General features: G+C 42.4%; 1 protein-coding gene across 3 annotated transcripts in view; it reads left to right on the top strand.

The window, feature by feature from the left end:
- Positions 1-16,199, top strand: part of ABCA2 (ATP binding cassette subfamily A member 2) — an 83,971-nt gene that overhangs the window by 46,524 nt on the left and 21,248 nt on the right. For all 3 annotated transcript variants that reach the window (XM_077307057.1, XM_077307058.1, XM_077307059.1), the window contains 9 exons: positions 2,970-3,160; positions 4,639-4,789; positions 7,869-8,073; positions 9,441-9,605; positions 12,106-12,286; positions 13,142-13,354; positions 14,120-14,316; positions 14,724-14,906; positions 15,159-15,343. In XM_077307057.1, coding sequence (XP_077163172.1) covers positions 2,970-3,160; positions 4,639-4,789; positions 7,869-8,073; positions 9,441-9,605; positions 12,106-12,286; positions 13,142-13,354; positions 14,120-14,316; positions 14,724-14,906; positions 15,159-15,343 — 1,671 coding nt within the window. The remainder of the gene's footprint in view (positions 1-2,969; positions 3,161-4,638; positions 4,790-7,868; positions 8,074-9,440; positions 9,606-12,105; positions 12,287-13,141; positions 13,355-14,119; positions 14,317-14,723; positions 14,907-15,158; positions 15,344-16,199) is intronic.

The raw sequence follows: 16,199 nt of genomic DNA on the forward strand, positions 1-16,199 counted from the left end.
TATCTCTGAAAAGGCATCCAACATTGGGGGTACATCCTATTTCTGTAGATGACCCTACGCAGTTGCTCTTTTTTACCTGTCCTTGGTAAATCTCTTTAATTACCACCTACCCCTGGAAGTCTGTGTCAATGGAATTTCTGTCTGCTCTGGGCCCATTCCACACATGTTGGATAATGCACTTTCAGTGCACTTTAGAAGTGGATTTTCCTGTTCCACACAGGAAACTCCAGCGGCAAAAGCACATTGAAAGTGCATTAGCCAACGTGTGTGGAATGAGTGCTAGTCATCTCTAATCATGTTTCTGCCCTCCCCCTTCACTTCACGCTGTTACCAAAAATCACTCTGTCTCTTTAACAGACTAACTGTGTTGTTCCTCTTGGATTCCTTGGGAAATGACTTCACTGTCCTGCAAAGAATCCATGATCTGCTGGGTTTCCTGGCAAGGGCTCTCCTTTCCTGCCAGCCTTCTCTCCATTTCTATTCCTTGACGCTGGCACCACCCACAGTCCTTTTGGTTCCCTAGGCTGCCACTTAACAAGAGCATGATGAACTGGCAGGGGCATTGAGCCAGGCAGGGCTGGCTGCGAATCTCTGGGTATGTGCCTCTCTTGGCCAAGGGAAAGAAGGGAGTTGACAGAGCATGCCAGCTGCCAAGAGCGCTTCCTCCCATTGCTGATCTGTGCAAAGACTGCAAGATGCGCTTGCCCATAAAACTATATCAGAGGAAGTCCTCTGAATGCAACACTGGGTATCAGAGTTTTTAGCTTATAGACTACCTTGGTAAAAATTAAATTATAGGCTTTTCCAATAAGTGGGAAAGATTCCATACAGTGGTGCTTAGGGTTGTCTTTGAAGCATGTTCTGAAACTGCAGCTGCTCTATAGTGCAGCCCCCCCCCCCCCAGATTGCTCATAGGAGCAATGTTTCTCCCCTCGAGATTCATCTCGAGATTCATCTGTGCTTATGGCCAGTTAGTTTCTGGACCTGATCCAAAGCACTTCTACAAAGCAGCCTTATATTGACTCAGGCTGTTGGTGCTTCTTGGTCAGTATTATCTAGCCTGGTCAGCAGTGGCTTGAAACCATAATATAAGTTGTGGCACTTACACAGAGAAGAATTACAGTATGAACAATGCGGAAGTCCCTACAGAAAAACTTTATTGTGCTAGATAACCTCCATACATTCTTAATTTGATGGTGTCTATATGCTTTAAGGGTCTGTACCATGAAAAAAACAGTATACTTTCATGTTCAGGGAAAAATTTTCCCCAGTAATTGCTTATGTTAATGTAGGACATAGCCTATTTGGGTTCAAACCCATGTGGTTTTTCAGGTTACTTGTGGGGGAGAATCTGTTGGAGGGCCTGAGGCAGTTTATAAAGCTAATGTTCATAAAGGGAATCCAAATAATCCCACCCTAAAAAGTATAAGGGAACTGGGCAAAGGAGTTTGATTTAATATACCCCTAAAATAGGTTTCACCTAGTACAGCTATAGTTTCTTCACTGATTCCTACCAGGGGAAAACAGCTCCAACCTCCAGCATTAGAGGGGAAAGTAAACCTGCCTACATTCATTTCATTTTCCAACTCTTACTGTGTGTGACTGACAATATTTCCTTTTAAACCTTTCCACGGAAAACTGTGCTTGTCATCACTGTGACCACTTGAACTGGTAATTTCCATGTATAACTTTGGCTTGAGAATTGTATAATGCATACTCCAACTGTGCCCCTTGACAAGCAAGCCCCCTCTCAAAGCACTTCTAGCCCTGAAAAAACCATATTGTCTTTCTCTGGCTCTGAAGTCTAGAATCCAGGTAGGCTGTTTGTTTGCAGTGTAAAGGCTCACCTGCAAAGGAAATCTATTTTTATGAAGGGTGCCACCTCAGCCCCACACGAGACAAGGACATTTGGTCTCTAGTTAACTGACAGTCATCGGGAAAAGAATTGGCCCAGAGCAGGGAAAGGAGAATGGGGATGGCTGGCCATGAATGCTTGCAGATCAATACAACAAATGGCTGTTTAATAGCCTAGATATAGGCAGCACCTCCCTGGGGACGGTGAAGCAATGCTGAGCTGTGAACAAAAGCTCCAGCCCACGCGTTTTGTCTTTGCCTGACACAGAATGTGAGAGCTGCCTTGCAGCAGCAGTAGGAGGAATATACTTTGAGATTTTCAAAGTGCTTTGTGTGCCCAGCTTTGGTTGTGTTGTCTTGCTTGGTAGTTAAGATCAATGTCTCATATCCTGCTGTCTGTGCTTCCTGCCCAAGTGGGTGACTGGCAGCTAGGCTTCCTCAGTGGCGGCACTGTCTCTGACATGCCCTCAGGACTTGCCTGCACCTGCTTTGTTGATATGTAGGTCAAAAGGTTCTTGTTTGCTCAGACTTTAAAGTGAGATTTATCCCATCTTTGAAATAGCTAATTTAATGTCTTCCATTGTGGCATATATTCGCTTTCCAAACAAAAATAGAATCTGTCTTGCTGTTTAGTCTTGCTGTCCTCGTGTTATAAGCTATGGGGTGGATGGGGTCTGAAGCTTAGAGAGAGAGCCTCAGGTAAACCAGTCCTATGAATTTATATCCCAGGTGAGATTTAAACCAGGGACTACTTTGGAGATAAATGTGTGACTATGGTCATGTGGCTCAAATCGTCAAGAAATCCCAGTTTCCTTGCACAAATTAGGATTCTGAAACTCGTGTTCTGAAACCCCGCATGAAGCTGACAGGATGATTTCAGTCCAGTCCTTCTCTCCTTCTGACCTTTTCCTTGCAGGGCTGTTGTGATAAAATGCAGAGAGGGAACAATGCCCCTCCAAAGAAGTGCAGAAGGACAAAAAGTATAAATCTATATCTTCCACCCCATTGCAATTTATACTTGTTTTATGGGAAAGCATGATGGTTAAAGAGAGCCCCCTTAACAGGTCACTAAGGCAGGAATGTTGAGCTCTCTGTGTTCATGTCTCTCCTGGCAGGTAATGAAAATGATGGGTCTCAACAATGCGGTGCACTGGGTAGCCTGGTTCATCACGGGTTTTGTCCAGCTCTCCATCTCAGTCACAGCGCTCACTGCCATCCTCAAGTATGGAAAGGTGCTGATGCACAGCGATGTCTTTATTATTTGGCTCTTCCTTGCCATCTATGCAGTGGCCACCATCATGTTTTGGTGAGTTGGGGTGAGTGGGAACTGCATTAGCAGCCACAGAAATGAGGCAAGGGTAGCATAGTCAGAATTGGTCTTGCACGTTCAAAGCACTTTCTGAACATTCTCTGCAATGTGTTGGTATCAGCATATGGGTGTATGCGTGTGCAAAAAACCCAACCATGTTAATTTCTCAGATTTGGGCATACTGGATGTGAAAAAGAATCCTAGTATTCCCAAATCTCAATGCCAATATGGTATTCGGATTCAGTAAATAATTGGGAATGCCAAATTTTTTCAACTCCATGAGTCAGAGGAATTTAAAGGGATGAGATCCCTTTAAATTTCTTGGACTCAGATGTGACTCCAAGCTGTGAAGTTGTGTGGCTTGAAGTGAACTGATTCCAAGGCATTTAAAGGGATTCCAGTTTCTTTAAATGCATTAACGCTGGCTATTCGGCGGTCCTGAAAAATCCCAAAAATATTTGGTGGCCGGAAAAAATATTTAAAAATATATCCGGCTGAAATAATACCTGAATAATACCAATAAGGTATTTTTCAGGTATTTTTTACAGTTTGGATTAGCCAAATACACACCCCTGCCGCCATGCTGTGAATGGGGGCTGTTTTAATTTTCATATTACTCTCCTGTATTTTTAACAGGCATCCCTCTTTCTCTCAAGCCATGTACATAATCGAATACCAAGGTTGATATTTTTTAAAAATCACACACACCCAAATTCCCTAAATTGTGGAGAATGCCTTGCCGAGGGCCCCCTTGTCTGCGCCAGCAATGAGAACTGAGTGAGGGAATCTGCTAGTTCATTACTCTCTTTTTCTTAGTTCTCATAGGAGGAGCCAGCTTGTGTTTGTGTTGAATGTTCTTGGGCTGTAGGTTGAAGCTCACAAAATTGACTGCTCCTTCATAAGATTCCCTGCATCTGGCAAGCCTTATTCTAGTTTGCCATCTCCTCCCTAACATGCTAGCTTCTTGTGTGAAGGCATTTTCTTTTGAACGAAGCAACATTTCATTTCAAGCATCGATTGGCACAACCTAAGCCAGATATAGGTTTAATGGGAAATAGCCTGAGCCCCCGAATTGCTTTATCCTGTCCATTTGACATATATTTGCTTAATTTTAATACTTTACCCACACCTTGCCCCGGATTTCCTTGCCCCGGAATCTATGATCTTCCAGCCCTGGCTTTTGCCTCAGGAGCCTACCTTGGGGAGAATTTTGTGTGCTTCGAGACAGTGCAACAGCTCCAGGGTTTAAAGGGCACTTTGGCAAGGCAACCAGAATGGGCATGTCGTTAAGAGGAAGAATATGCAGTCCTATAAATATTTTACATTGCCTCTGATCTTGTATGTAAAGGGGGGGGCGCTGTTGGGGAGGGTCTTGGAGTCCTGGCCCACAGATTAAGCTCACCATGAGAAGTGCTTGTACATGTTTTTCCTCTTGATGCAAGAATGTGGCTTTGTATTACTTTTGCTTTTCTCAGTTTCCTGGTGTCCGTGCTGTATTCCAAAGCCAAGCTGGCCTCTGCCTGTGGAGGAATCATCTACTTCCTCAGCTACGTCCCTTACATGTACGTTGCCATCCGGGAGGAAGTGGCCCATGACAAGATCACAGCCTTCGAGAAGTGTATTGCTGTGAGTAAATGGCTGGTGGGGGGGGGGGAGTCCTCCTTTCTTTTGATCATTTTTCTGAGGCTCTGTAGCACTAAGGAGTCAGTATCTGGGAACCTTTGTGCAAATCTGGCCCCCGGATGATATCGCTTGCCTGCGTCTCCTTATTGCCAGCTTAAAGCCCAAAGAAGGCTGTGTGTTGATAGTGATATGATCCATGGGAATGAAACTTGCTAACAAGCAGCTGGGGGAGAAGAAACTTGGGTCCATTATTCGTGCATTTGTTTAAATCATTTTTACTGTCTCAGTCCAGAGATTCTCAAACCTATCCTCCAAACCCAGCAAATCCACAGTCAATAAAGCCAATAGAACTGGCAATAGACAATATTTATAACAATAAAATAGCCTCTAGGTTTTTTTTAAAAAAGCTTTTAACTGTAAGGTAAAATTCATTAGTGAAGTGTGAACAGACCCTTCCAAACTCTCAAACTGAAGCCAGCTGTGTGTATAACAAAACTATACATTAAAACCCTGAGAAAACAAGAGTTTCATCTAGTGCTGAAGAGCAGTTCTGCAGGGTCTTGGACAGAAAAATGTCCCAGCACCTTCCACCTGAGATCCTTTTACTAAGGGCCCAAGGATCGACACAGGGATGCTCTTTTTGCAAGGTGTCTGTAAGCGTCCTCTTGTAGAAGACAGTGAAGGCTGTGCCTTAGTGAGATGGTGATCATATTTCAGGGCAGTATAAATACTGTAACTTGTAAGCACAGAATTTGGTATCAAATGCAGGGAATCTTGTTCTGAGAAGAAACCTTTTTAAGCTGCTTTTCTATACTGTATGATGAAGCTGCTGAAAATGTAGATGCCAAGATTGATGGTAAAATCTCAAAAGGTGGGGTGGTGGGTTTAGCTGTATCTCTGCTTGCCAGGACATGGAAAGGTGGGGGGTGTTCAGCACCTTGGATAGTTCTTTGGTTCTTTTCAGGAGCAGCTGGAGCTGTATAATTTCTGCAGGTGTGTGCCTAATTTTACAAAATTAATTTCTTTTTTTTGTGATAGTGTTTATTGATTTTCAAAATTAAATTAGAGAAAAGGAAGAAGAGTAGGGGAGGAAAAGGGAGGGGAATCCAATAGCAGCTTAAAGATACATCAGTAATAGTATTCTTGGCCATTGCTAGTCATAACAGCTTATATATGTTCTTAAGCCTTTTACTTATTTGTTAATAAATTCCAAGTAATAGTTTCAAATTCCTCCATCTTGTCCAGCTAAGCTGACAGAGTCCGCAAGTTCTGGCTTTTCCATCCTTGTGCAACCAACAGTCTTGCAGCTGTGGTAGCATGGAAGAACAATTATTTTGCCTGTCTTAGAATTTAGTCTGGTATTATACTCAATAACATATTCTCAGGTTGTAGCAGAAATTTACAATCTAATATTTTTTCAATCAACATATGTATATTAGCCCAATATTTTTTAATCTTTTCACATCTCCACCAAATATGATAAAATGAACCCAATTTATCTTTACATCTCCAACATTTTCCATCATGCTTATTTGAAATTACCTTTGGGGTAATATACCACCTATGAAACAGTTTGTACCAGTTTTCCCTCATCATTTGACATTTCGTTAATTTAACATTTTTGGACCAGTCATTCCCGCTCATTAAAATTAATTTTTCAGTCAAAGTTTTGCATCCACTTAATCATAGCATTTTTAATCTGTACAGACCCTGTCTCATATTTGACCAATAATTTATAAATCTGACCTTGCAAGTATGGTTTCTCCTGACTAATTATCATCTCAAATTCTGTCAAGTTTATTCTCAGAGTATTAGTCATCCATTTCTAGTTTAAGCTTTGCCGTTATTTGCAAATATTCAAATCATTGCATATTTATTCCTTCATTCATTAACTGATCCCAGCTTTTGATATGGCCTTCTTTAGTTAACATGTCCTTGTATCTCAATTGCTGTAGTCTTTTTTGTTGTGGCCTACTCAGATGTGCTTCCACCGGTGATTTTAATGGTGAGGGACTTGGCTAATTCTATTTTTATGTTTTGCCCAAATGTTTAAGAAGAAGAAGAGTTGGTTCTTATATGCCGCTTTTCCCTACCCGAAGGAGGCTCAAAGTGGCTTACAGTCGCCTTCCCTTTCTTCTTCCCACAACAGACACCCTGTGGGGTGGGTGAGGCTGAGAGAGCCCTGATATCACTGCTCGGTCAGAACAGTTTTATCAGTGCCATGGCGAGCCCAAGGTCACCCAGCTGGTTGCATGTGGGGGAGCGCAGAATCGAACCCGGCATGCCAGATTAGAAGTCTGCACTCCTAACCACTACACCAAACTGGCTCTCACTACACCAAACTTAACCCATCAGTCCTGTTTCCTACTATTTGACAGCGGTCACAGGGAATTGTGAATCCCTTCAATAAGTCCATGTTTTTCAAATGTTAAGCCTTTGGCCATTGGATTTTTAATCCAGTCCGCTACCCAAGTTAGTGCTGCTGCCTGATGGTAAAGTCTTAAATCCAGGACTGCTTGGCCCCCTCTTGTTTTATCGTCAGTCACAACTTTATGAGCAATTGTAGGCCTTTTAAAATTCCATATAAACGTATTAATAGATGACTGCCAGTCCCTTAAGATTTTCTCTTGAATCCCAATTGGTATCATTTGAAATGGAAAATGTAGTTAGGCAGAACATTCATCTTAATTGTTGCCATTCTCGCGGATTAGGAGAAATTAAATTTTGACCATCTCTTCAAATCTTCATTTTTTTCATCCAGACTCTCTTGTAGTTATTCTGAAAAAGATTTTCCAAGTTTGTCTATCACCACTCCAAGATATTTAATGTTTTCCAGGTTTATGTCACATTGAATTCTGGACTTCAGTCTCTCAGTCTCCTCTTCAGTAGTTGCAATCAAAACTACCTTTGTCTTAGTCCTATTTATTTTATAACCTGAATATATATGTGTGTGTGTGTTATTTAGGTATATCAATACCAATTATCAAAATTACATACTGGAACAGGGGGAACCCAAGAACCCATTCTGTACATTGTGATTGAGATGACACCACCTGACTTTCTGTAACTCTCTTTTTCTTAGTCCCTCATGTCCACTACAGCCTTTGGGCTGGGATCCAAGTACTTTGCCTTGTACGAGGTGGCAGGTGTGGGCATTCAGTGGCACACTTTCAGCCAGTCACCTGTGGAGGGGGATGACTTCAACCTTCTCCTATCAATGATGATGCTGATTATTGATGCTGTGGTCTATGGGATACTGACTTGGTACATCGAGGCTGTGCATCCAGGTAGGTATAGGACAAGGGTGTGAGTATGCCAGTCTTGCATAGCTGTCCATCTTTTCTTATAAGTATGCTGTGGCTCCAAGGCTGTGGCATCCAGGCGTAGTGGTATGTGGGTTTGCAGTTTGGCCAATCTACTGGCAGCCAAACCAACTTCATAGGCATAATAATATATGATGGAGGAGTGGAGAAGTATGTTCACCACCCTGCGAAAGCAGTAGGCTACAAATGGAAATAGATAGCTTAAAAAGGATTGCTGTCTTGATTCAGACATCCTGGCAAATGTTCTTAAATGTGGGCTAGCTTGTCCATGCTTGCAATAGCTGTATTAGCCATTTGTTGAAAGCCACATTTAAAAGGAAGAGTGCAGACTCATTTCCCCCAGATTCAGCTGCCTGGCCAATCCACAGGTAATTCTTCCTAGCCAGAGGTCTCAATGCAAGTAGATATTTATATCCAAACAATATTTATTTATTATTTATTTATTTATTTAGATTATTATACCGCCCTTCCCTACGGCTCTGGGCCATTTACATAAAACATTTTAGAACGTTTACATAGAACAAATCATCTGAATGAGATATATTTGGTGGTTTGTCAGGGCCAAAATAACAAAAGCCAGAGCACTTATGATGACTGGAAAACCTGTTTCTTGATGTACAGTTCTTGCACATCTTTTGATATTGCTTTTAAAGCAGAGTTTAAAGTGCTTTGTGTTAAAACCCTGCTGTTACATGTTTTTCCATTTCTCTTTCTTGTACCCAGCCCTTGCTTGTCCCCTTTCTATTCCCTAAAGCTCATTTTTATCTCTTGTTATTCATGGTGCTAAGTGTGAAAGTAACTAGGTTAGCATCTCTGGAATTCCGGCCCTCGTGTCTTTGATGTTGTGAAAACTGTGCGAACACACTTCTCTTTACCTCTGTCCTTGAGTGGACCAGCTTCCACTTTTGGTACACCAAGAGGCATCTGGACAATTCCGGCCCAATGGCCAATGAGGTGGGGTGGGAATGGAGGTGAGGTAGATAAGGGTTAACGATTCCTAGAGAGGTCAGTCTTAGCAAGAACATAGTGATGGTCATATCATTGTTTCTTCAATAAATCACTTTTCTTCAAGAAAGTCTGCTTATTGAAAGCAGTTGGGTGAAACCTCACACTTTGCACACTAGCATCTTGCAATCCTTATAACACCCTGATAAGGCAGGCCAGTACTGTTATGCCCATATTCCAGGAGTTGGCTGTTTGCCTGAAACCACATAGCAAGTTCTCAGTAGAGGTTAAATTTGAATGGGAGAATCTTTGGGATCACACCACAATCTCTTAGCTGTGAACCTGCTCCAGCTGTGATTTCACACCAGTTCTTGTTCCTTCCTTAGGAATGTATGGCCTTCCCCGGCCCTGGTACTTCCCGTTCCAGAAATCCTACTGGCTGGGGAATGGGCGCACCGAGACCTGGGAGTGGACTTGGCCCTGGTCACGTACCACCCGCTTGAGTGTCATGGAAGAAGATCAAGCTTGTGCCATGGAGAACAGGAGGCTGGGTAAGAAGCAGCAGTGGGAGTGCCCTCGTGGAGGGAACGGAGGGCTGGAGAGCTCATGGGAAGGGGTGAGAGGATGTGGCGTAGTTCTGGTGTCTTTGGAAAGGAGAAACTCAAACTCAGGAAAGTGCAGAAAAAGAAAACAAAGACCACCAATTAGATACCCATGAATTTTCCTCTACAGAAAGGAGAACCTCTCACATGGTAATGAATATTTTATATCACCACGTTTTGTTCATTACCCTGTCACCGGCTTTCTCAACCGGGTTTTTGTGAAACCCTAATGTTTCCTGAATGGGTTGGAGTGAATTTTGTATTTTTTTTTTAATGTCAAACATTTATCAAATGATCATGTCAACCTCTCTCTCACACACACACACACACACCTCCAATAGCCAGTGATGGGAATAGGAAGGGGGGGGGGGTGCCCCGGGTAGGCTTTGCTTCCCAACCAGATTCTGCCTGCCCCCACTTCTGGGGGTTCTCAAAGCTTGAAGAATGTTTCAGGGGGTTCTCAAAAAAGTTGCGAAAGGCTCCCCTGTCAGCTCCAGACCTACTGTTTTTGTTTCTAAAAATCCCTTTACAGTAACCTGGATTTGTAAGAGCTGCATTGCTGGATCAGACCAAATGGTTGTTCCGTTCAGCTGGAGGCTAGCACCCTAGCTGTGAGGTCAAGCACCCTCCCTGTTTGTTTGCCCCCTAGTGTCTGGCATCCAGAGAAATGAGATCTGGTCCCCCTCTCCCCCGGTTCCAGGATTAGGTCTTAGACCTTCCTGGAACCACTGGACGATCCACTCCTCAGCTCTCCAGGTGTTGACGATATGCTGTGCTGGTTCAGCTGCTTTAGACGTTGGGGGTGGAGTTTGTATTTTAACCGCCATCATGATTCTGATAATTTTAGGGAGTTATTGTTGTTATATTTGGATGTTTTAAAATGTATTGATGTTTTTATGGATGGATGTTTTTTTTAATGTTTATTGTAAACCGCTGCAAGTCGGCTGTGCTTGGAGCAGCAGTATAAAAATCCAGTTATAAATAAATAAATGTGCTGTCTCTGAGCATGGAGATTCTGCTTAGCCACAGAGAGATCCATCCTTGTCTATGAATTTATCTTGTATACGGACATCACACACACCTTGTGGCAATGAATTCCATGAGCTAATTATATGTTCTCTGGTGAATTTTTTATTTAACTTGAGGCCTTTGTTAGCTGCTTCTCTACCTCCACATCTCTACCTCCAGATGCCAGAAACAGCATGCAATAAAAGAAAAAAATCCTAATTTGTTAACTGGAGTACAATAAAATGACTTTACAGGAAGAATGTTATCAATAATGTAGTGTTGAGCAACAATGGAGTAGAACCACTTCAGCCAACACCTGGATAAATAAAACAAATTGAAACCATTTAAAAGCATCAAAGCATGCATCAGGTTTTCTAATGTTCGGCAAACTACTCAAAGCAAAATTTAGAACGCTGCCTATGTAAAATATAAAGTTTTCATCTGTCTAAAAGTTGACACTAACTTTTCATTTTCCCTGTCATGAATTTATTGCCGGGTATCTTTGTTTGTTTAGGGAATGGATATCTTGTGTTAAAAAAAATCATAAATGATGGTCAGGAGGCTTACAGTATCACTATCTAAAAGAAATGCTTAAAAACTGCAGCAAATGTAAGAAAATCTAAAATCGTGAAATCAAAAACTGTCTAAAGCACCAGTTGCTGGATATATAAAGAGACGGGTAAAAATAACATTTAAGCAATGAAAAAGACCATTTTTAATGTTGTGCTAGGCATAGGTATTGCCTAAAACTAATCTTCATTTTGTTAATGTAAAGGTTGCCAAATGTTTTTTTCCTATTTTGTGTCCTAATGCTACCCAATTGTTGTCATTACTGCTGAGACAGATCTGACACACTGCTGGTTTTTTTGTTCTCTAAGAATGGCCATTTATTTGTTATGTTTCTCTATCCCTGTAGTCTTTAGTGTGCTTTGAAATCTGTTTTGTGCCCAGCACTGTAGAATCTAGTTAAGTCTGCAATATGTCCTCTTTTCCATTTTAAGACGTCTTGGAATACAGGCTAGGGACATATACTTCATGCATTGAAATGAGTTTTCACTTTCAATATCCCTTCCAAACCTGATTAAAGAGTTCTTGGGAGCTGAGAATCATGCTACTTTGTCAGATCCTATTAGGAAGGTATCATGTAGTGACTCTCCAGAATTTTTCTGTGGATCCTCATCATCATGCTCTTAATATTAAAAGAGAGGATGAATTGTTTTGCTGTATTGTTTTGCTCTTTGCACCATAATTTTATAAGCCTGCGTTGCATCTGACTATGGCGAGTTCATATTAGAGAGAAACTTCAGACAGTGTAACCGTGGAACTCTTTGTCATAGGGTGCTATGACTGCATTACTGCTATATGTATTAGGGAGGTCTTCGTAGAACGTTGCCTACTCTGTTACTGCTAGTAATAACCTGTCCATTTCTTCTGTGGCCAGAGGAGACTCGTGGCATTGAGGAGGAGCCAACCCATCTCCCGCTGGTGGTTTGTGTGGACAAACTGACCAAAATCTACAAGACAGACAAAAAATTGGCCCTGAACAAGTTGAGCCTCAACCTGTATGAGAACCAGGTGGTGTCATTCCTGGGCCACAATGGAGCTGGCAAGACCACAACCATGTGAGTGACTCAGCTGTAGGGCATAGAAGCACCCAGTGGTAAGGAGCCTGGGGTTGCATTCCCTCTCAACAGCTGCTGGACAGGGTAGATAACACCAGCTCCAGGACCAGTCGTTTTTCATTGGATGTAGATATATGTCAGTAGGAACCAGGCAGGCAAAACCCATAATGGGCAGCTTGGACATTGAAGCTTCCATATTTTCTGGGAAAGGTTTTTATCCCTTAATGTGAGAAGATGAGTATATGGACCACAGCTGAGGTCAATTGTCTAAATATTGAGTAAAGTTTTTTAGACCCGCCATTGGGAAGGGAAGGATGTAGGAGGGTGTACAGAAAACAAATTTCCACTTTCTGGAAATGTTTCTTCAGTCTCCAAAGAGTAGATTTACACTAAAATTTTAAGCCACGTTTGTCCAGCTTTGATGACCGTCATTAGAGGAACTCTAGGAATTGTACTTCTGTGTTATCTAATGACAAATTATCAGTACTCTCTCAAGGTATGCCTTAGATGTCCATGGGAGAGAGGGGTGGAAGGAAGTAAATCGTTGGCAGTATTAACCTGTTTCAAACCAACTACTATTGTAGGTGTGTGCTAAGCATCGCAGTGAAGCTGTCCACTTACAATCACTGTTACAAACTGGGCCAGAAACTTCCTTGTTAAACAAAAAAAAGATGTAAGATTTCATGGCAGATTGTTCCAGGAAATCCTGATTGTATTTGGATGTGTCAGCCCCTCATAGTTGCATGGAGACCAGGAAGTCACATTTCTCACATCTTTGTAGGCAGCAGGAGAGGCACTCCTTGATGGCATCACTGCACACTTGATGACATCCCCACATATTTCCCTCCTCTTCAGGTCCATCCTTACAGGGCTCTTTCCACCAACCTCTGGCTCTGCTACCATTTATGGCCATGACATCCGGACAGAGATGGATGAGATCCGCAAGAACCTGGGCATGTGCCCCCAGCACAATGTCCTTTTTGACAAGCTGACTGTGGAGGAACACCTGTGGTTCTACTCGCAGCTGAAGGGCATGGCAGAAGAGGAGATACGCAAGGAGATGGATAAGTAGGCACCTTTCTCATTCTTTCCTATGGTTGAAATTGTTTTTTGGAAGGGAGGATGCCCTTGGGGGATGGGTGCTAGTGTTCCCATGTCAACACAGAGCTACTCGCAAGGTCAGAACTGTGTGAGTGGGAAAAACTTGTGCTGCTTCTGGACCATCTTGGAAGTGCCACGGAGAGGTTGCACCAAGGGAGTCTTAGGACTTGGGATCTGGAAAGAGCTAAGAATGGGCTGGAGCTTGAAGTGCGGTCTTGGTCCATGTGCTGAGCCTTCTGCAGTCACAATCGCAGATCTCTAGACGTAGCATGAACTTCCTTGGGATCTCTGATCTTGGAAGGTCCTGCTCTGTGTGCCATTCTTGTGGAGGAAGGCAGAATAGTGAATGTTGATGGAGCCACCTATGTAACGAAATGCCCTTCCTACAGCTAGCCTTCTTGCAAATCAAGGCTATTGAATTGTAGGTGATGGTTAAAACCTTTCTGTCTAGGACTATGCTTTGGTTTTATATTTCTCACCTGTATATGGACTTTGTACTTATTTTACCTGCTGCAATTTCTGGCAACCCGACTTAAGAGCGCCGACTTGTCCCTGAAAAAAGGATCTTTTGTGTGCTGTTGCCATTTGCTGTTTTAAAATTTATATTGTACATTACCATGACAATATACATATTTTTAAAATTTGGACCTGAGATACACATTTTAAAAGTAAGCAATAATTTCCTGGTGCTAACCCAAACTTTCCCTCTTCTCCTCTTTTGTAATTCTCTAGGATGATTGAGGATCTGGAGCTGACCCACAAGTGCCACTCGCTGGTGCAGACGCTTTCCGGTGGGATGAAGAGGAAGCTGTCGGTGGCCATCGCCTTTGTCGGGGGATCGCGGGCAGTCATCCTGGATGAACCCACGGCTGGCGTGGACCCTTATGCAAGGAGAGCAATCTGGGATCTCATCCTCAAATACAAGCAAGGTGTGTAGTTTAGAGCAGGGGTAGTCAACCTGTGGTCCTCCAGATGTTCATGGACTACAATTCCCATGAGCCCCTGGCAGCGTTTGCTGGCAGGGGCTCATGGGAATTGTAGTCCATGAACATCTGGAGGACCACAGGTTGACTACCCCTGGTTTAGAGGACTAAATCCATGTTCTCTGTAAGGGTTCAACAGATAAGAGATTGATGTAAATCCTGGGACATTATGCATTCTTCTGCACTATTTATTATTATTATTGGGTTTATTATTATTATTGGATTTGTGTGAGTTAAGAGTTATTCTTCACAATTGTGCTCCTCGTCTCAAGTTGCAGCTCATTCCAACCTGGATTTCAGTGCTATGTCCTTCCTGATGTCATTCTTCCACTTCCCCTACTCCTCTTGCACAGGGAGGACTATCCTACTCTCCACGCACCACATGGACGAGGCCGACCTCCTTGGCGATCGCATTGCTATCATTTCGCATGGGAAGCTGAAGTGCTGTGGCTCACCCCTCTTCTTGAAGAGCACTTATGGGGATGGATACAAACTCACTGTGGTCAAGAAGCAGACCGACTCCCGAGCCAATGCAGGTCAGTGCTCCTGATCTGTCCCTCTGCCCAAATGAGTCATCAGTAGGTGGCCCCAGCCTCCCTCCCTCTAGCCCTTGCTACAACTCTGTCAACATTTTTCAGTACCTTTTCCTGCTGTGCAACCTCATATTCCTTCCCCTTTGACTTTTTGTGTTTAGTATACTAAATTCCTTCCTTTCTCTCTCCTTGTAGCCCAGTCTCCATTGCAAGGTACAGGCTGGTTTCCTTAACAGTTTTTCTCTCCTTTTTTAGACTCTGGGCAGACCCATAGCCCCTTATCTCACTCTTCCATCAGCCCCTGCTCTGAAGTACGGGTCACGCAGTTCATCAAGAAATATGTGGCTTCCTGCCTTCTCATCTCTGACACCAACACAGAACTGTCCTACATTCTACCCAGCGATGCTGTCAAGAAGGGCTGTTTTGAGAGGCTCTTTCAGGTACCAAGCATTTGATGAGCACACGCAATCAGGGAGCATGATGGAGGAGAGGCCTGGAAAGGAATTGGTCTCCTTTGGGGTGATATCTAATCTGAATTAGCAGCATATTTTCTGCTCAAAAGCTTGGATAGATGTAATATTTCCAGAAATGGAGAACCCATGGGGAAGAATTTTTTATTTTGCGAGAGGAGGGGGCACAAAAAATCTTTGAAAGTATGTAATATTTGCTTCCTTATCATACAAGCCTTTTACGTTACTGTTTTAAGAACATAAAACATACCATTTATGATTTAGCATATAAAATGTTGTTTTGTCATATTATAAACAAAATTATGAGTATACCCAATACTAGCGACAAATCTACAAACTGCTACACCTGTACTATGTTTGAACATTTATCTTCATTTTTACCATTTGAGAGGTAGGGGAAAAAATAAAAATTCAAAACAGAAAGCAAAATTTTGTAGTAAATCAATATGTTTGTTCAGGAGTAGTGTCATATTTAGGTATCATATTAGTTTTTGACATTGAAAAAGACTCATACATGGAACATATTAATTGCAAAACTTGTTACATCTCAACAGTATATTTGCCTTCAGTTTGAGGAGATAAGGTGAGATACAAATGTTATAAATAAATTGAATAGCATTGAAAATATGTCTGCAGTACACAGGATTGATAATTTTCTGATGCACGCACAAACACTTCATTCTGTGCATTTTGAGTGAATAACAGCATATCACATTTTCCATAAGAAAATATTTTGTAGTGCTTTCACTATTCACCAAAATTTCCAGTTTTTATATTAGAAGCCAAAACAAACCAGCTGTTAGGGAGAAAAGCAAGCAAAATGTTT

Source organism: Paroedura picta, chromosome 12 (assembly GCF_049243985.1).
Source record: "Paroedura picta isolate Pp20150507F chromosome 12, Ppicta_v3.0, whole genome shotgun sequence".
NCBI lineage: Eukaryota > Metazoa > Chordata > Lepidosauria > Squamata > Gekkonidae > Paroedura > Paroedura picta.